Source organism: Amia ocellicauda, chromosome 6 (assembly GCF_036373705.1).
Source record: "Amia ocellicauda isolate fAmiCal2 chromosome 6, fAmiCal2.hap1, whole genome shotgun sequence".
Lineage (NCBI taxonomy): Eukaryota > Metazoa > Chordata > Actinopteri > Amiiformes > Amiidae > Amia > Amia ocellicauda.
Window position 1 is genome coordinate 10,774,759 of NC_089855.1, and position 21,291 is coordinate 10,796,049.

Sequence of the window (21,291 nt, forward strand, 5' to 3'; positions counted from 1 at the left end):
TTATTCATATCTTTCAGCGTCAAACAGTGTTTCACTAGAAGGCTAATGTGTTTCATTATGCCCAGAAACAATAGAACACCAGACCGGGGCCAAGTGATTCATAAATATGAGTTCTCTATTTTAATATTTAAAATATGCCTGTAAACTTTCCTACTGAGCTGTTAAGATCCAATTGAAATGTATCATAGGTGTAGAGTATTCCTTGTGCTTTCTTACTAAAAATGATAAGGTTCCTGAATTAGAACCTGAATTAGATGTATTAAACTAGCATTAACCTTTCCAAAGAAGAAAGTAGACTCTTAAATTTGAAATACATACGATGAAGAAACGCCTGATGATTGAACAGCTGTGGCTTAATTTACCCATAATGTAAGCCTTAATTCCAGTTATAATTCTTGCCAAGAATTCCTACAATCCAATGTGAAATTTTAAATATGGAATTGGGTGGGTTTTCTTTTTTGACAAAATCATTTTTTCAGTAACTCCCTAATTTGTTTCCTAGAACATCTCTTTCAGACATTTCCAAGATTACAAGTTTGACTTACGTCTGGTTTTTCATGTCATTATAATACGCTGAACTAGTATTTCTGACAGAATGCATGCTATGGCAACCAATTATTTTCACATAGTGTCTCATCTCTGCTTCCTCTTTTCAACATTGTTATGAATCTTAAAGAGCCGAGCCCTACACTGGTTCAGATAATGAAATGCATAAAAGCACTTGGGAAACTAATTTTGAACTTTTTTATTTGTATCCATCAATGTCTTTCGTTTTAGTTTACTATATATACACTGCAATTCAAAATCAAGAAAAATGTGTATCTTATATACATAAACCATAAACTACAAAGCACAAGCATTTTAATTCATCAATATGGTACATATATATATATATATATAACTATGTCACACGCATGTCACTTAATAAAGGGAATAATTCATTTCCAAAATAGATAGTGACTTTAATTCAGCCAGTTATTAAACCTCACGACAAAGTTCTTGCTGTTAAATACTGTATAATATTTCATAGTATGGTATTCTCTTTTTTTTTTTTTTTTTTTTTTTTTTGCTGGGGTGTAATGCTGAAACAGTTAAATGTGATAGTTTATCATTAGTAGCAATAATAATATAAAATAGTTTCCCTTACAGTCCCTTACTTACAGTTAAGTAATCTTATTCCAACGTCAGAAGGTTTGGTGTGTTCATAGTTACAGAGTCCACAAGGGTTGTTTTTTTTCCCATTCTTTCAAATTCATCCTCATGTATAAGAACTATCAGTCCTCATAGTTCTGTTTTCAAAGCATTTTTCATTGATTTGACACCTGGATTGTCAGAGGTGGCCCTATGCCCGACTGGTGAAGTAGCTGTGGGATAAGGATTGTTGTCAATCCAGTGTCTCTCTTGTCTGTTCTCCTTGGTGATCACAGCGTTGTACGAGTCCAAAGCCAGAACCTCGGTAGGGACATGTTGAAAGGAGAAATCCTGGTCCAGATCTCTGATCGTGATGCTCCTGCTGGCTCGTTCGTTTCCGACGAGGTGCCATTTGCCCAGGTCTTCCTCCATGGCTAAGAAAAGCTCACTGTTCCTGTTCTTTCTGCTGCCGCCGAAGCTTTCCTGCAACCTCTGGCAGTAATAGTCAGTTAAAGTTGTGCTCTGCTGCTGTTTAAGATCCATTAGCCTATCAACAAAGCTGCTCATCTTTCCCCCAAAGCCATGCCCTTTGCTCGACACCAGGGGGGTCACAGGCATTGACTTCGTTTTCTTCTCCTCCTCTGCTCTCCTGCTGTTTAAGAAATCACTTCTGGAGTCTGGCCTTTTTATCGTGTCACAGTCATTGCTGTTCCTGCCACTTGCCATGCTTTGTTCTACCGCAGTAATTGACGCATCCCCTTTTACAAAGTCAGCGTCCAGAAGCTCCTCCCCCTCGTGCGCTCCTCGTGTCCCCTCAGACTCGATATGTGTTTCTGTGGCGCTCCTAATGGACACAACAGCAGTATGAGGACGTGTATTCAGAGATCTGCTGAGGGGTGGCAGAGCACTAGAGGTGTGGGGTCTGTATTTGCGGAATGATACCCTTTTCCCCACAGAGACTGAAGTTGTACAGTCCATCTCAGCTTTCGGGTCAGTGTCTTTAACACTCGGCAATCTGTGCTCCAGATCCCAACCGCCGTCAGGCAGTCGTCGTGTGCTGCAGGCAGACATCAGGCAGCGTGGCGTGGGCCCCCGAGTTTTTGAATATCCTGCGCTTTTCGCCCTCTCCCTGGGAGACTTTGTGACAATCTGCCTCACTGCGCTCTCGGACTCATCTGTGACCGTGGTGTTGAAGGAGAAGGCTCTGCTGCTCAGCTGTTGGACGATGTCTCTGTAGCCCATCTGTCTTGCGTGTGCCAACTGTGATCGTCGAAGCTTGATCTGGAATCTGTTGTACAGGATTCTTTGATCCAGACTGTAATAGGCCTCGACCTGCTTCTTCATTGAGTCCAAGGTGTCCAGTCTTTTCTTCAACATCATCTCCTCTTTCCAGTTGAAGGAAACAATTAACAGAGACTTCTCGGAGTCTTTGATTCTCGTTTTCTCTGCCATCCCCACCAGCTCTGGCCCTGTCAGCTTGCTTGTGAATCTGAAATACTAATACTGGAGAGACCTACGAACTATTAAAAGCCGTAAGAAACGCTATCAAAACAGATCACCTTACTGGACATCACTCCATAAAATGTGTGCAATATTTCCCACTTGCTGGTTGCTATTGACAGTCATGCAAACCCTGCCTATGCTCATTGTTTGTTGCCAAGGAGGTAACTTGAGTGCTTAGTGACATGAAAACTTGTCAGGTTTGCTCAAGCCTTTGAAGGAAATTATCTTGAATGCCCAATTTGTTCTCTGTGAGCGATGTTATTCCTTATTTTTATACATTTTTTTATACATTTGACTGATGCATCTATCCAGAGATAAGTGTTTAAGGAAGATATGTAAGACTAGGGAATAATGAGGATTGTGTTCTTTCACAAACTTAATTATTACCTGAAATAACTGAAATGTTAACCCTGAGATAGATATTTATATTTACTTTGAATTATATGGCACTGAGTTTATTTATTTTGACTAAACATAACTTATCGTGCTTTAAAATGTATGTGTGTGGTTGTCAATAGAAGCAGTGTTCCCCGACTACTTCTGGTGTTTTTCTACAGTCTGGTATTATATGGTAAGCCGTCAATTAAATTACCATTACACAGGTGAGCTCCACAATGACCGATTTAGCAGAAATCTCCACCCAGAATGCACAAGGAGTTTCCTGGCAGCTGCAGCTCTCAGTCCCAGTGATGTCAGGTGTGTCCCCTGTGGTCAGGAATGCTCAGTTGCAAAGAGAAGTCTTTTGGGAATGAGACCAAATTTACTTATGAGGAGTCTGTAGAGGATGGCTCTTTACACACACACACACACACACACACACATTAGTAGCTTCTGTAGTACCTAGGTGCCTGTGGGATTTCGCACTCTGCATTCCCTTGCATTAGCATCCCAGCAATAAAAAAAGTGACTTGCCTTTGAACTGCTGGAGTCACGTGTGTCTTCAGTTCCCCCGGGCCAGTGCAGAAATCCTCGACTCAGGCTGAATAACAATTGTCTGTTACAAATTTGGGTTCATCAGTCCTCACTCAGACATAAACCCTTCCCAAGTAAAACAGCTTTCTTATTGAAAATTAGAATCTACCAACTGGGCATCACACCTCAGAAACCTGTTAAAGGCCATTGGTAATACAGAGATTAGGGTGAAGAAAAATGTATAATATTCTCCTTGCCCCCAGTCTGTCTGTGTCTCTCTCATATCACATAACCATGCTTGCCACAGAGAAACAATGTCAAAGTGTCATTTTAGCAGGTGACCATATCATGCCCAAATTTCCCATCAAACTCTTCTTTGGCATTTGGGTACAGTTAGCATTAACCTTGTTCTATTGTTTCCTGATCCCCAGTATGGTTCCTGTGGACAAAAACCCCAATAAACTGGAGAGTGGTTTGTTTTAGTTTTATTGTCAGTCACTAAAATGGATTTCAAATACAGCCCAGTAACTCCTTGTAGACAAGGGATCTCCATGACTGGATAAGGGGGATTGTCAAGGATTAAATAAATTTAGAAACAAAATTCAATACATTATCAACTTTCTGTGTCCATAAGCAGACGACAGTAACCAGGAGACAGATTTTCATTAGACCCCACTTTCACATTGTGTGTATTTCTCATCTTCTGTGACGATGCGATATAAAGAAACACTTTATTTATTTTGGGAAATCGTAGCTGGAACTGTATCTCAATGAATGAAATGCAATGTGTTATATCTGCAGGTGACTGTTATAACAACGGAAATTCAAATACAAAAACATACCAGTCTTTCACTCTGTGCAGATCCTGTACAAAATCTACTGCAACTATGTAGTTTATGGTTTTAAAATATATTTAATCATGTTATTGAACACAGAAGAGCAGAACACATAGTTAATGTGTCCACAGCATTCAGACAACATTTTCTCCAGTAAAACGTTTTTTATTGGGATCCGAAAGTTTTTAGCATGCTAAAAACTTGCATACATTACACACATTTAAATCAGTTCAGATAAAATGACTGTTAGATCAGTCTTTGTGCATGAGGATGATGAATATACTCTCTCTATGGTCCAACATTCATAAATACACAGTGTACATAGTAGGAGGCATACAGGCTGGGTCGAGATTATCCCCAATTCCCAACAAGAAGTATATTGCCGAAATAAAAATATATCAACTATTTAACTTCAATGATTTGAATCTATATTTTAATAGGAAATTGATTATAAAAAATGATTTGTGTTCTAATTGACACCAAGATGGCAGCCTTTCATGCCTTTTCACGGGTAAAATCTGTCCATGCACCACTAAATTTAGTGCATTGCATTATCATGACAGATTTTATTGATGACAGGTTAATAAAGGTGTTTTAAACCAGTGCCACATGATATCAGATATGCAAAATTGAGCTGAAACACAATATATAAATTTATGCTGACATCCCTCCCTTACATGTCAATGATCTGAATAAAAGATCAAGGCATGCCCAAACTCTGGCCCTGGTGAGCTGGATCATGAGCTCAATCCATCACCTTCTAAAGATTTGGGAAAATATCACCACTAAAGTACTCGACTAGTACGAAGGATTTGGGGGGCGGAACCAATGCCAGAAGCATGATATCCCACAGGGCACAGATTTTGAGTACCCCTGATAAAATATTTACCAAGGGGAAAGAAATAGGGGATACATTTTGTCATCAAAACAGTGTGCACCTTTTTCAAGACAGGATTTCATGCATGCTTACCTTTGTATACTTGTATTGAAACGTAGAGACATGTTGATCCCTTAAATAATTCCAGTAATGCACTTAAATTGGCTTGGGTTTTTGTTTTAGACCTGTGCTGCTCTCAACCTTGTAACGTTATATCTATTGTCACCATCTGCCCTCAGGTTAACCTCTCAGATGTCACGCTGCTGCCTGAAGAGACAAAGACTTAACATTCAAACTCTTGTCATACAACTCTGAACATAGAACAGACTGAATAGAGAATTAAACGGCAGAAGTGCATGAAACTTGGTCTTCTAGCTCCTTCCTGAAAACGCCTTTAATCAAAGCATCAATCTACTGTTCAGACTGCTTTAAAACAGTAAAGTGTCCTTGCCAACCGGATCTTTTATTCCATTCCCACTGCTATGATTGGACATTAGATTTACACAGAATACATTTCTTATTTACAAATTAACAGTGTCATCTTGCCAGGTAAAAAGGTGTGTTTTTACACTTGTACAATCTCTATGAAAGGAAAATGACTGACTTTATAATACATCATTTATATTTAAAAAAAAAAAGTTTAAAAATGATCAAACTACTTTTTTTTTGGATTCCTGTTATTATACAAAAACAAAGGAAGTGTCAACTTGAGCTCACAGTCCAGACCCGGTATAAAATGCAAACAGCGCTTTTATTTGTCCCTTTTCTACTCTGCTTTTGCGGCTTCGTTATCTGCCTCCATCCCGTCTGAGATTTCCTCGCTCCCCATCTTCTTCACTTTGGTCTCCATTTTCGTGAGTCTCTGTTTCAGCTTGGTCTGGCTGGATGTGAACTCCGCCATCAGTCTTGCGAATTTGGTTTGCATCAGGTCCAGAGACGACTCCAGCTTCACCACCTTTTCCTCAAGGTCCTTGGGATCGGCGCCCTGTTTGGCAGCTTCCTCATCTATCAGGCCATCTTTCATCAAGATGGCTTTCCCCTTCTCCTCCAGAGCCTTCTTGGCATCCGGGTACTCAGTTAGGGCCTCCATCAAGTCATCCTTGGAGAGACAGAAGAGGTCTGAGTAGCCTATGCTCCTAATGTTAGCAGTTCTTCTGTTGCCTGACTTACTTCCCTTGATGTTTAAGATACTAATCTCTCCAAAGTAACTGCCGTCGCTCAGGACGACAAATTGCGTGATTCCGTCGTCTGCCACCACGGCCAGCTTTCCCTCTTTGATGATGTACATCTCTCTCCCAATGTCCCCCTTGCGGCAGATGTAGTCGCCCGGGCTGAATACCTGGGGCTGCAGCTTAAGCACCAACTCAATCAAGAGTCCGGCCTCACAATCCTGGAAGATGCGCACTTTCTTCAGCGTGTCAAGATGGACGTTGATGGCTATCTCTGCTTTGAGTTTGTCGGGCAAGTTCTTCAAGACTTCCTTCTCATCGCACGTTTTCTTGTTCGTCCACAGATAGTCAAACCACTTGATCACTCTGGCTTCCAGATCTTTGGTGACTTTACGGAACTGCATGTACTGCTTGATGGAATCAATCTTGGCCTGGAATTCTGCTCTGGAGGCGTTCATGTTGGAGATCATGGCGCCCACATTGCCGACAATGGTAGCAAAGATCAGCACTCCGATCAGGAAGTCACAAACGACAAACAGGTACTCGACGTCTCTCACCGGAGGAGGAGTCTCTCCGATTGTGGTGAGCGTGAGGGTCGACCAGTAAAGACTGTAGATGTACTTCCTTGCCAACCGCCCGTACTCTGGGTGGCTTATGTTGGGGTACACCCAGGAGTCAGTCCCAAAGCCTATTGACTTAGAAATGGCAAAGAATATGCATGCATTCCAGTGGATGATAATGAGAATGTAGAGGACGAGATTGCTGATTCTGAAAATGTTGGGGTAATTCGTTCTGGTTTCCGTGCGGTCAAAAAACTCGAAAAGGCGTGCAAATTTAAACAGGCGGTTGAACCTCAACTCCGGGTAATTGTTCCCCACTTTTATCACTGCTATGTCCGTTGGCACCATTGAGATTACATCATATTTGAACTGCTGTGTCTTCACGTAGTTTTCTCGTAATTTCTTAGAGTCTTTCACAAGTAATCCTTGTTCCAGGAAACCTAGTGAAACAATAAAATTTGGCATGCCATCAGAAAAACTCACTTCATTTTTCTAATATATCACAACATTTCAACAAAATTAAAGAGGTCAAGTCAAAATAGCATTTGTTTAATTGGTTTTGTGTGAAATTAAAAAAATTTTGCTCAGTGACAACTGAGGCTGAAAGCTGTGAGGAATTTTAAAAAGAAAAGAAACAGTTAAAAGGAATCTCAGATTGGACACAAGGAAGAGTCTATGGGTACAGATCTATACCTGTACTTCACTATATGGCACAACATCATAAAGAACGAATATTGCAATCTTTCCTGAACTATTGTCATTCATCTTTCCTCCCAGTTAGGGTGACACATACACATAAAACACTGTCAAAGATTTAGTGGAAGGACACAGGAGAAGGTCACTGTGTGGAAGGATATTGCTAATAAAACTAAGCCTTTGACACAGGCAGGAATTTAATCCATCAAATGCTGCAGTAATACTTTCAGTTTTGTAAGTAAGAGTTTAATACATATGCAGTTTGATGTTATAATGCAAGATAACAAGTAAATCAAATAGAAAAACAATTATTTCATTATTTTTCTTACACAATCACAATCGTGAATGCACTTTTATATCCCTTTACTGTCATTCTGCCCTTCCTGGGATTCAGGTATTCTTTCTTTGATATTGCATTTCTACTGACTTTTAATATTCATAATAGAATGTGAATTTATGACTGAAGCAAATATTTATTAAGCCCTTATTTATGTGCCTGAAAATAAAGTATTAGCAATTTAAATTGTTAAAGTTCATTTTGAACCATTTTCTAACAGAAAGCAAGAGTTATGATCCTGACTGATCACTGTGTTATAGGATCAGTTTCATTAACAGACCCTGCAATGCAATTCTTCAAAATACCAATACAGGTAACCTGCCCTGCTTCTATTAGTAAATGTCACAGGTGCTACGGTGAACTGTAAAGCCGTAGAAATGTGTAACACAGTTAATGACTCAAGGTGACATAGGTTCACATCGTGGAACAGAAAGATGAACGAGTGAGTGGAATTAATGAAGACAGCACTGTAACTCACCTGTTCTCAATCTCACAAACGTGTCCAAGTAGTAGATTATATCTGATGAGATATCTAAAACATTCCACAAAGTAATGTAGTCTGTCTGAAGTTCATCAAAACAAGCCCTAGGGGTCAATGAGGAAGACATAATAAGCAGTTAATTCAATTGTTGTGATTATGAAACCTAGCATGAAAAATTATATAAACATCTTACAGAACTATATACAGTATATTTATATATATATATATATATATATATATATATATATAGAGAGAGAGAGAGAGAGAGAGAGAGAGAGAGAGAGAACATAGCTAACAGTAAAAAAAACAAATATTTGCTGCAGTTGTGAGTGTATATAGAAATATAAAACAAAATACAATTGTTTGTTGAATAATACAGGCAAAATATACAAACCTGCAAATAAGCATGCACCAGTTGTACATGACTGGGACTGCAATTATCGAAAGCCATCTGTAGTACAAATCTGTTGCTGGATCAACAATATACACTTCATTTTTCTTCCTGAAAAATAATTCAAATATAATAAAAAACTTGTTTCATGTTTGTATCCTTAAAAAAATATGCCTAAATATGCCTACACCGTATACGTGACCCTGATACAAATCAAACTGTACTTTTTGCTGATTAGGAAACCTCTTTTTGTTTCAACAATGTGTGTTGTGAAGTCACCTACACCTTTAGTCAGATAATGTATCTCACCTCTACTGACTACTGCTTTCAGTTATACCTAGCAAATGTTATAACTATCTAATAATAAGGGCTCTGGTTTTCTTATACTGCAGATTTGTCACAGACATAGCTGATCAATAAGCAGTATATTCCTGTGTTTAACAGATGACAGTGTGGGATTAATGTATATATAATCTGTATTTCCACATATGTAAGTTTTCTCCATGAATATAAAATAATATAAAACAAAAAGAGTGTCAGGTGAGTATCAACTGCATAGAGATCCATGCTTTTCCTTCAGATTGCAGGTAGTCTGAGTTAGGTTTGCTGGATAAAAGACATGAAAACTGAGGGAACCCAGTTGAACCCTATGTTGGATCACAATCAAACGTTTCTCTCTAGTCTACCTTAACAACAGGATACTTACTCCTCCTCTTTCTTTTTATCGTCCTTTTTTGCATCCTTTTTATCATCCTTCTTCTCTTCCTTCTTCTCCTCTTTCTTCTCCTCCTTTTTCTCCTCTTTCTTTTCCTCTTTCTTATCCTCTTTTTTGCTAAGAGTAATTTGTTTTTCACTCAGAGACTGCTCAGCAAAGTAGTTCAAGACTACTTTCTATACTGGTTCTACTGGACTACCAAAGAGAGGTCAACTAGGGCTACTGAGGACAGGAGAGTGGTCCACTGGGGACAGCATGTGAGCAGGGAATCCACTTCGCTTAATATTTATTCATTTTTTCAGAGCGATTCTGCAGATGTTCAATTTGTTTTGAAGCTCGACCATTGGAAATATTTTATTGTTGCATATTGTATTGGGAAATACTCTTTGAATTACTTTTTATTATTATTATGTTCAACTCAAATGTGAAACTGGAAACCTGATTTGTTTTTCGGATGACCAGCAGGGGGCAGAGCAGCCTGTGCACTTTCACAAGGATTCGTGTGGGATTACAGCAACTAACAAAGGATTCCCTTTTGCCTCCAGTTTTAAAATACACCAAATACAAAAGTATCACCCTGATTGTGCCACTGAAACCAGACTAAGTTTTATTGAATTCAGGGGGCTGAGTCAGAAACTCAGACTACAAAAAAGTGCTTGAAAAAGGGGTTGATTTTCATTTTTGTGTTTTTTTAGGTAATTAACTACCTAACATGAGCACTATTGAATCATTTAGGTAGCTATAATTTATGGGACTCAATGTTTTAACATACAACATTCTTATTACTGAGTACACATGTAATTACAAAGCATTCAATACTGTTTTCTATAGCTTTTATATGTTATACTATCCCCCTTTGCTTTTTGAGCTGCAGCCTGTGCTTTGAGAAACAGGTGTTTCCTGTCTGTGGTGGATTCACCCAGGTTATTCTGAAACCATCAGCCATTTGTTTTGTTTATCTGTCTACAAAAGGGCCCTCACAATGATATACTCAATATCATACTCAATAGTATCAGGAGCTGATAAAGTTTCTAGTCATACTCAATATTGTCAGGAGCTGATACTATGTCTGCATTGGCAATAATATAAATATTTGTACATTGATTTTCTTTCATAGTACTATCAGGGTGATTTATTTAAAAATTACTTAATCAGTAAGCACACATTCTACTGATCTACACACAACATTTGTCAGGTTTAATTTTGTGGAAGTCTGAAAAGGATTAGTACTGAAACTGGAAATAGAAAACTGCCTTTCACAAGTGTATTATTATTATTATTATTAATAATAATAATAATAATAATAATAATAATAATAATAATATACACTTGCTAAACTTTAAAATAGCTATTTGTTACCATATTTGAAATCAAGGATTATCTGTAACCCTCACAAAATTAAACCAGTACTGATATATTCTGCTATTCCCTGTCATTAGACACAATGACAGAATGATATAGGAAAAGGGAAAAACACAATCTAAAGGATCTATGTAGTTTGAATTCCTCTCTACCGAGGTTGAACTTACTCATCTGTGTTGTTGCAGTTGTTGACATTGAAGTTTGCCAGTGGCCAGTGGCTGTGTTTGAAATATGGTTACACATTATTGAAAGAGCAACAGCACCTTAACTGAACACTTGTGTCTGTACTTCATATGCTGTTTGCATTACAAGCACAAGATACATGGTTGAGTTGTTAACCCCTAAGTTTTCGTTTAGTATATCTGTGTTTGGATATTTCGTTTTAAAAAGCGTAATGCCCGAGAGTGAGTGTTTTAAAACACAATATTTAATAATTATAATTGTGTGTAAAGTTCACGAATAACATTGTTTAAAAATGTTTGTGTGTGTGAATATATACTATATATATTATATTACTATTTGAATTACTAACATCATAGCCTCCACCCCAGCACCATTACATACACCAAATATTATTTCAGTATACTTTGGAGGAATATTACAGCAAGTTTGACCCAGTTCAGACTGTCTCTGTCAATCCCCTAATAACGTTTTGTCAGACAGTAATGAAATCATTGTAGGTCGACCACTGTGAAGTTGACTAGATCTCAGTGGAGCACATTCCTGTCTCACCACGTCTCACTGAGAGTCCTGAGACACTTCGGCACCACATTGCACACTGCGCCAACCGCTGTGGTTATCTTTGTGATTCAGCTAAGTAGAGACTCACTTCTTTGCCCTGTGTGGCCGGTCTGGGTTCCCAGCGGTAGACTGGGTGTTACTCTCTCGACTCGACGCCTCTTTGAGCTCTGGACCTCGGAACCGCTCCAGGAACGAGTCCGGTCTCTGATCTTCGGGGTGTAATCGTCTGGCGGCCCAGTTCCTTAGTGCAAACACTAACCGCGATAGCCTGGAAGACAATCAGCCACCACCTTAGAATCCGCCCTTTGGTTTGTAATTATGTGGTTTACTAAACACGCACAGGACACGTACACCAGCACCCTTTAAACACATCCACTAGTTTTCTTTCACAAGTCCCCCAAAGCTGGATTTATATAGTAGCTTGTTGGGTCATCCAAAGACTAATGTATATACTGTGATCACCAGATAACTTGTGAAAGGAGGAAATGGTCAAATAAGTTGTGGTAAACTAACATATTGAAATAAATACATTAGAGCTGTATAAAGTACCCATTGCACCATCTACAGACCTATTAAAGTACCAATTTAAGTAGAAAGGACATTTATCAGTCTCTTCTTAAGAGTAGGAGTCCTTAACCACAAACCTCGAGGGCTACAGTCCAGCTGATTGTTGGCTGTCCTTTAATCATTAGCAGCTGAACACCAAAAAGGGCAAAATTCGGATGGAACGAAAGAGGACACTGTGTTTAGAGCCCCAAGCTAAGGGAGGGTTCATATTAGAACCTATTAGAGCGATGGCTTTCTCATTATCGCCTGGATAATGGTGCATTTCGTGCGGGTAATTTAATTGTGCCAGCGTTTGCTAATGTGGGGAGCAGATCACTGGCGAATGGGGAATGTGTTTCTGAGGGACCGGTTACAGGAGGGACCCTCGTCACAGCACACAGTACCTGGCCATGGCACCTGTGCCCGTGAAGGAGCTCCTGCGAGATTCAGTCAGCCCTCGGGCCTCCATGGAGATGGCTCGCTGCAGCTCGGAGGACGTGTCCTCACACAGAGAGTGTGCCCTGTGAGAAGACACACGGCAGGGTGAGCTCCCAGCCTCTCCAGCACCGCTCCTTTCCCATTTCTAAAAACAACATCATTTACAACCCTAATCCACCCACAGAATTAGATCAGGTTTTATTAAGACAGCTAAAACTAAAATAAACCAAAAGAAAGTCATACCGGCCTCATTGATTGCTTTAATATTTCAATTTGTTGAAAGTAGTAGTAGCAGTAATAATAATAATAATAATAATAATAATAATAATAATAATAATAATAATAATAATAATAATGGATTTTTTCTTCATATTATATATAAAAGTACATGTTCTGAAAATAAACAATCCCAATTTTATTGATAAAATTGATAAAATCTCTGTAAACCAGACAATGTGGTTTAGTGACGCATCACTAGTAGCTGCACAACATGGAAATTGTCTCAACAGCAAGTGAATAGAACCTGATCTGAATTCATGTTATTCCACTGGCCTCAAATAGGTTTTTTTTGTCATCCTTGACATAAGAATTTCATTAAAACCTCTCCAGTCAGAGAAGTGGGTGATTTTACGTCTCTTCACAACACTTAATATGGGTTCCGTAACATTGTCTTTCATTGTTTCTGTTGAACTAAAAATAAATCTGTTTGTCTGGTACAGAAAAGTATGATTAACTGAAAAATAAATGTACAGTCATTAACTATATATAAAACATATTTTGTTAAGCAATTCTCTTCAGATTCGACCTATGTTTTACCTAACAAACCAAAATACATGTAACTTTCCATTTAATCTTAGTCTAACTAACATTTAACTGTACATTTTAATTGTAACATTTAACCCATTACAGCCACAAACAAAGATGAGGCTCTTTTTGCTGCCTGGTCCTTGATATTCATTAATAAAGGCTGTCGGTTACTCTGTCCTACCTGTCTTCCACGAATCAATGGCAAAGGCAATTAACAGCGTTCAACAAAGACAATTAGCACCTCTGAGTCAATCTGACAGGCTCACATCACATACAATACATTGTCCAGAACTGATGTGCTGCACCGACATGAATTTACAAATCTTTACCTCATTTTGCTACTAAAAGTTGGTGATTCAGTTTCCATGCAAAACTGATCTGTTTTTGTTGATACTGCTTGATAGTGGAAGTATCCAGACTGAGGGCTTATTTCTTTAGTCCCTCCCTCCATAGTCTTTACATACTTCCTACCGTACTTCATAACATGTTAAGCACCTCTTCCCCCAGAGGGCTACCCCCCAGGGAAACAGCTCTTCGGCCGTTTAACTAATTAATGACAGGACAACTGCCTGCCTCGTACACAGCTTTGTCATTTCTCTATATCCTGAGGAATTACTACACTTGCAGGGACACACTGCCAACATGGTCGCAAGCCAACTGACTACCTGTGATTCCACTGGACTGCTGCGGTCATATTTTTCTGTCAAAAATCTTATACAGACTGGAAGGATGAAAAGCAAGAGGGAAGCATGTTATAAATAAGTAAAAGCAACACATGTATAACACTGTACTGCATATTTTTTAACCTGCCAATCATTTTTAGTTTTATTAAGAAAAAGCCTTCATATGGAATTTACTTATAAAACATTATATTACATTAACATCAAAATGTCATCTCACATCTGTTGCATCCTTGTCAAATATTGTTTTTAGTGAGCAGGAACAAGCTGTACTATTAAGCATGGTACTTTATTTTATTTTGACCCAGCAGCATTATTTCATTCTTCCTGAAGCTTCAAAGAGACAAGGTACCTTGTTAACATTTAGATACATAAGCCTGATTGGATATAATACAGTTCATTTTGACAACCTTTAAAACAGACTTTGGAATATATGCTAATTCTAAATTGTTGCTAAGGAGCACTGTGCCCTATTTCAAACATGTTCCTAATTTACAACCAGAGAATATCAAAACAGGATAATAATTACATTTTATTCATTTTTTCAGTTTAGTCTTGTTTTTGTCCCCCCTCAGGATATTGTTGTTTTAGAAGTTCAGAATAATGTCAATGATTATTGGATTGCTTTTGTTGCTCTTCTGCTGTGACTGTTCAGCAATTGAAAATGTCTTTATTACATCAGCAATTATATCTCCTGCCACTGCAGATTTCCTGCCCTGTTTGCCCCGTCTCCTCTCCAGCGCTCTGCCCTTTTCGATAACAAGGTTTGCTCCTCTTGCATGGGTCAGCGCTGTTATCCGTTAGGAGATTCGAGGTTACTTCAGGTGAATTATACAATCAACCCTTTTGCCAGTGTCTGAACTCGTGACATTTTGCTTCAAGAAATGAAAGCAAGTTAAATGTGTCTTAATAAATACTATACTTCTTTCCCGATGGGGGAACATGTCATTAATACATGTTATAGAGTAATAAATCATAGACACATACATTTGAGTGTGACACAGTGAAAACAATAAATGGCACTGTTCATTTTATTTTCATTTATTTTGTAAGTATTGTCTATATAACATTTCTTCCATGGGATAAATTAATGTATTACTTGAAATCAAGTGTTATGTGACATGAATACTGGTAAAAAACATTAACAAGGATTTCAGCAGGATTGCATTGACAAGAAAGCATGCAAAAATCAGCATGACATCTAAATACATATAATTCAGTTTATAATTTGGGGCTATACTATATGATGGTATGGGTCTAAGAAACAGGAACACCATCTCCATTAAAACAGTCACGAAAAAACATTTTTTATAAATGCACTCAGAGCTGCAGGCATAAAAGGTCACTGAAGTTAAGTCAGGCTCAATGAAAGAACATCTGATTGCTAGCTTTCACAAAGGGCAAATAGATATACATATTACACTGCTTTTGACTTGACACGCAAACCTAAGGATGGATGTGTGGATAGAAAGGCGTCCACCACAAGACGTGACACTACTTGTGTTTACTGAGCTCTATAAGTGGTCCCAGAAATGTGTCAGCATTCAAGCCGAGGCGAACACAATGTGCCACGTGCAAAACAGCAGTGTGTCCACAGAGGCAAGGGCTTCACTTGTCTTTTTCTTCCTGGCCATTCTCACCTGCTATTCCTGCTATTGCCATTCTCGATCCAGTCTAGGTCGTCATCAGTGGTCCTGACCGAGAGCCGGTGCACGGCCGAGTAGGACTGTTGGGTGCTGATTGTGGCCATCTTCGCTCACAGTGCCCTCATCCAACGCACCCAGGTGCAGAAGCACAGCTGTGGGCACAAACACAACACTGCCATCAGAATACACGTGCCAACACCTTACTTTGGAGGGGCTGAAGCAAGTGTCACTTTATAAATGATTTAAAAACAATTCTCTTAGCACACAATTATACATTTATGAATGGTGAACATCTTTGGGCAACATATAAGTTGTTAATAACATACAAATGATCATTACTGGAGGTTAGTTAGCATCTGGTTAAAAACACTCAATGTTTACATATTTTCCTACATGCTACAGCAATTTTCAGCCTCTGATCTTCTTCTCAGACCATGGGCACACGATCTAGAACAACCCTTAACACTTGAATGGGTCTGTTTGCATGCTTTTTATTAACAAAGATTCTTTCAAAACCTTTGCAAAATGTTTTTCTTCATGAAAAAGGAAAACAATCACAATCAATAGTACACTAATCAGCTATATACTAGAAGTAATGATGTAAGCATTGTCGCTCATGTAAAAAAGGCAGAAACATCAATATTATTAATTAAGAGTATTTTAGATACATTTTCGTTAAAATATTTTTTCAACTTAGAAGTTCGATGCATGCTTATAAAGTCATTTTAATGTTTTTTCTATCCTAACTTAAACTACAGGACAACAAAAACATTGTATCAAATGGTCATAGGCATGTTTAAAATGTAAATGAGGAAATGCACGTCTTCAATTTAAACTCAACCCATTCTGATGATTAAAGGGGACATTTTAGATCATGCACATCATAAGTTACTGCACCCAGACAGTTATCCCAAATCAGTCTCACATAACAGTGAAGGAAATATGAAAAAGCAAGTAAAGAGATTTCAAGAGATTAAAGATCCTCGTCCTCGATCAGGTTTTTCCAAATCCCTCGCATCAAAATGAAAAACAACAACAACTTAGCAGCTTCACTTTGAGCTCCCAAGACTAAAAATAAATTGAATGTGATTAGATCTCTAACTGAAAACAGGATAAGGGGTTCACTGGACAATATACATCAAAAGTTATAGTAAACTATATGCTGAACATGTATTTTTGCATTTGCGGATGTAAAGGACATGCAGATTGTGCAACAAAGCAACTGATGGTAGCTTCATGCAGTCAATATAGACCCTAATCCATGAAGCATCCACTGATAAGGGGCTCGGGACAATTCATAGGGGCCTAGAAGGGTGGAGATACAAGTATAAACCTGTTGATTTATTTCTCACTTGTATATCATTTATGTTAGTTATGCATCATTCTGTCTTCTTGTTTGTGGTGAGAATGCTATTATTATCATGTCAATTAACTGTGGCCTCGTAACAGATAACACAACATAAACATTCCCCAAATGAAAATTATAGGATAGAGGAGAGTATCTGAGTCCTCTTGTACAATCATGTTGTGCCAGCATGCAGGAAACCACAGGGCCAGATCAGTTAGCTTCCTCCACAAACACCTTGCCCATATTCTATCAATTGTCCACTAGAAGACAATGACATCAAGAGAGCTGAGGATTAAGCTAGTATAATATCTGCCTTCATCCAGAACCCGGAACACTATGTTCTGCTTTAGCGCCATGGTGCTGGGGAATTATGTTAAGATCGTTCCACAATGGTGGACTGGAAACTGTGTCTTGGAGTGTCTAGGTAGTTTGGTTGGTTTCTATAATTTGCAATGCTAAGGCTGGTAAGTTTTGTTCACAGAGGAACATCTCACAAAAAAAACAGTCTGTTTGGTTCTTCTAAGTGACATCTGTAACCATGGGATAATTTCTGAGACAGATGGTATTGTGACGCTGCCACTTCCCCGGCAACCTAACAACAATTGGATCCTACACTTCTTTTCACCATTTACAGACATGTTTATGGGGACACAGACACACCATTAATCTAATTCAGTATTGTAGATGTGGCTGGCCCTGACAGGAATGGATCTTTAAAACCCAATGGAAAAGGGATTCCACTACATATAACATTATAATTATCTATGTGTTTCTATTGATATTTAAGTCTTTGTTTCGTTCCCATAATTAAAATCTTTACTGCGTTTTCTCTTTACAGTTTAACAAGCCCACATACCAATGCTTTCAGTCATGCCTTTAATGTCCCCCTTGACCCCCTCCAGATTTGTAAAGTGCTTATTTTTATTTTTATTTCCCATTTTCCTTAAGCAGTAATCCAGCACTCACAAGCCCAAAGCTCTTCCTGTATTTTTCTCTAAATCTTTTCAAAGGAAGGGGTTAACACACCAGAGAAGAGCTCCAACTTTTGATTAGTTTGAGCTTTTTTTTAAGCTGATTTCAATTACATTTTTACATTTGTTCGTAGGCTGAATCAGTGTTCAACAAACTCTAAAAAAAGTATAATTAAATCAACCATTTTAATTAAACAAAATGAATAATTGAATAATTCTGTTTCAGCTACAACTGCATGCATGCATGTATTTATTTAATTGATTATCATTAGCCTCTTAAAATGCATAATACAAATAACATTAACTAACAGTTTTACCTCACAAGCATAATTTCATTAAACATAACCCTGGTTAACAATTTAACAATATAGGGGAGTTAAAAACAGGTACAGGAAAATAGAAAGAGCATCGCATCCCACAGTGAATAAACAGTTTCATTCAACTCTCTCTGCAATGAATCCCTTTTTATTTGATGTTTTTTATACATTCCTACAAGACTACATACTACAAGACAACTACAAAATAAATAGTTCTTTATTAAACCCCATAACATATTAAGCAAATGTAAATTGATCATTGTGTTATTCCAGCATCTGATTAAAAAACAACACGTCAATGAAGCTATAGATGTTTATATTTGCTTTCACGGCCTTTCAATTATATTTAAATATGTACATTTAATCACTTTAAAGTTATTTTTTATTGGTTGAATACATAACATACCCCTGCATGATATCTTTTTTACAGAAGTCCCCCAATGGTGACCGGTGCTCAGTATTATCAGACCAGCTTTATCTCACTGTCAGTGTTACTACAATCTCATTTGCGCACTTTGAAGTAGCTTTCATTTTATAGTTTAATGACAGAATAGGTGTTGTTTCAATCATACATATTTCCCTGTTGATTGAAAGGTGGTTCAAGCATTAATATTAAAATTGCATACAAAATAGTAATGTCGGCCTATCTAAAACAGATACCGTGATCATTAACTGATATTAGGTCAACGTTTTGAATCCCAAATGCATGTGTCGATAGAGGCTGATACAGGTCCGGTGGGGACTGGTGCGGACTGGTGCGGATTGCTGGTTTCTGAATCCCAGTCGCTTCAGACACAGACTTGCTCCCCGTGGATACTGGATTGGTAACCATGACAATATAACACTATGAAGGAAGATATTTCCTTTTTCACAAAGACTGTGAATGGGGTAAAAATAAAAAGTAGTTCATTCAGCTAACTGCTTACAAAGAGCGGGGTGTGTGCATCTCCTTTCTCTTTCACTCACACTAAGGATCAAACTAAATCAAATGTTTGATCCACAGATTAATAAGAGTAGCCTAATTGAGGGAGGCTTTCATTTGCATCAGGCAGAAGGATTAATCTGGTGTCCAACAGATGGTCGACTTAAGTATCGGAAGTGACACCCATGCGATTGACCCATGGGTCTAAGTTTTGATGTGGTCCAAAGCTCTGGTACGTTTTCGACCCAACATAATGTATTAAGTACAAGATATGATGTGAAATTAATAATTCATAACAACATGTTGATGTGATATGAGTGATGGAAGCCATAATAACGCACATCAGCAAACCTAGCATAACATAACATGAAATAAACACATTACTTTCCAACTCTAATAAATTACTTATTAATATTAATAATTATATGTGTGTGTGTTTATTAGTATTATGGATAGCACACGTTTTGAAGGATGCCATTATGAAATTACAAATGACATGTTCTATTTTTAAGAAATTACAAATAACTATATTATTATTATTATTATTATTATTATTATTATTATTATTATTATTGCATTGAAAATATTCTGGAATATTTAATACGTGACATTGCATTGTGGAAAGATGAAGTATTCTCCTTAAAAACAAAAATAAGAGTTGAATGCTGTTTGTGTGAAACAAAATTAATCGTTTAAAGGTTTAATAAAAGAATAAACTATTGATGTTTGTGGCGGATTTGAGATGAACTATATCATTTTCAAGTTAACCTGTCCTTGACTTGTAAATGCAGCCCTCACCAAAACAACGAAGCTACCAACCTGACACCAAATCCATCTGCTTATTAATCCCCCCGTATTTTGTATGAAATGTCAATTTCGCATAGCACCCATGTACACATTATAAACACAGAACACAATGTATGAGGGACTGGATTTGGGAAATGGGGAATTGTCCAGATACCAGAATAACAGTCATGACTTTCTCTGACTCGGTGCTGTGGAGATGCTGCCTCAACACGTGTGCGCCGCATTCAGATTACCGTTAATACCGCTCAATCAAAGTAAGCAGATCCCTTGCTATCTTGTTAGGTATTTTGCATGGGTCAAAATATCCTCCCCAGCTATTTTGGATACAGCAGTAGCCTGCCCATGTTTTCTTTGTTTTTCCACATTGAGACTTTAAAACACCACACCGATATAAACTTTGTACGGCTTTTCTTTGCTGTTCCCTGGTGTTTAGTTGCATGCATATTGTTTTTTCTGTATTAAACACACGATCATTGTTCCCCGATTATGATTATTCTTACTGTTTGAAGTGTAAAAAAGCGAGAAAATACTGTTGGCCCTGACATTCACTTGTCTTGGTAGTTTTCCCCAACTTTGAATGCATACATTGATAGAGGGTTTATTTTAGCATCACATACCTGGTTGTACAATGTATGCAGACCGCGGTGTTTATGATACGCCGTGGAAAATGACACTTGTAGTAATCCTTTTCAGTTTTATGATACATAATCCCATTGTGGCGAAATAAAGGTAATCCTGCGTTTTCTTTTACTGTTGTTTTCTTGGTTCCGTTACTCGACACAGTAATCCCATAGCTGTCTGTCCATTAGAAATCCTGAAGAGTTGCAAGACTTTTCAATCAGACATGAGAGGCAAAGTACTTTGTTTCAGCACCCAGGACACAGGACAGCTCCGGGCTGATGGTGGATGTCAATAAACACCGACGCGGCCCCTCTCTCTCTCTCTCTCTCTCTCTCTCTCTCTCTCTCATCCACTCACTCACTCACTCACTCAGCCTCTAAATTCACAAACGTCACACACCTCATCTTCTTTCATTAAACATAACCCTGGTTAACAATTTAACAATATAGGTGAGTTAAAAACAGGTACAGGAAAATA

The 21,291-nt window shown here is 38.0% G+C and overlaps 1 protein-coding gene across 1 annotated transcript; it reads right to left on the reverse strand.

The window, feature by feature from the left end:
• Window positions 1-4,091: 4,091 nt before the first annotated feature.
• Window positions 4,092-21,262, reverse strand: cnga3a (cyclic nucleotide gated channel subunit alpha 3a). Its single transcript, XM_066706105.1, has 9 exons — window positions 20,811-21,262; window positions 15,823-15,980; window positions 12,662-12,778; window positions 11,800-11,979; window positions 11,138-11,188; window positions 9,600-9,725; window positions 8,897-9,004; window positions 8,500-8,606; window positions 4,092-7,428 (listed from the first exon to the last, which is right to left on the reverse strand). The coding sequence occupies exons 2-9, from the start codon at window positions 15,930-15,932 to the stop codon at window positions 6,026-6,028; spliced, it is 2,202 nt and encodes a 733-aa protein (XP_066562202.1). The 5' UTR covers window positions 15,933-15,980; window positions 20,811-21,262; the 3' UTR covers window positions 4,092-6,025.
• Window positions 21,263-21,291: the final 29 nt, after the last annotated feature.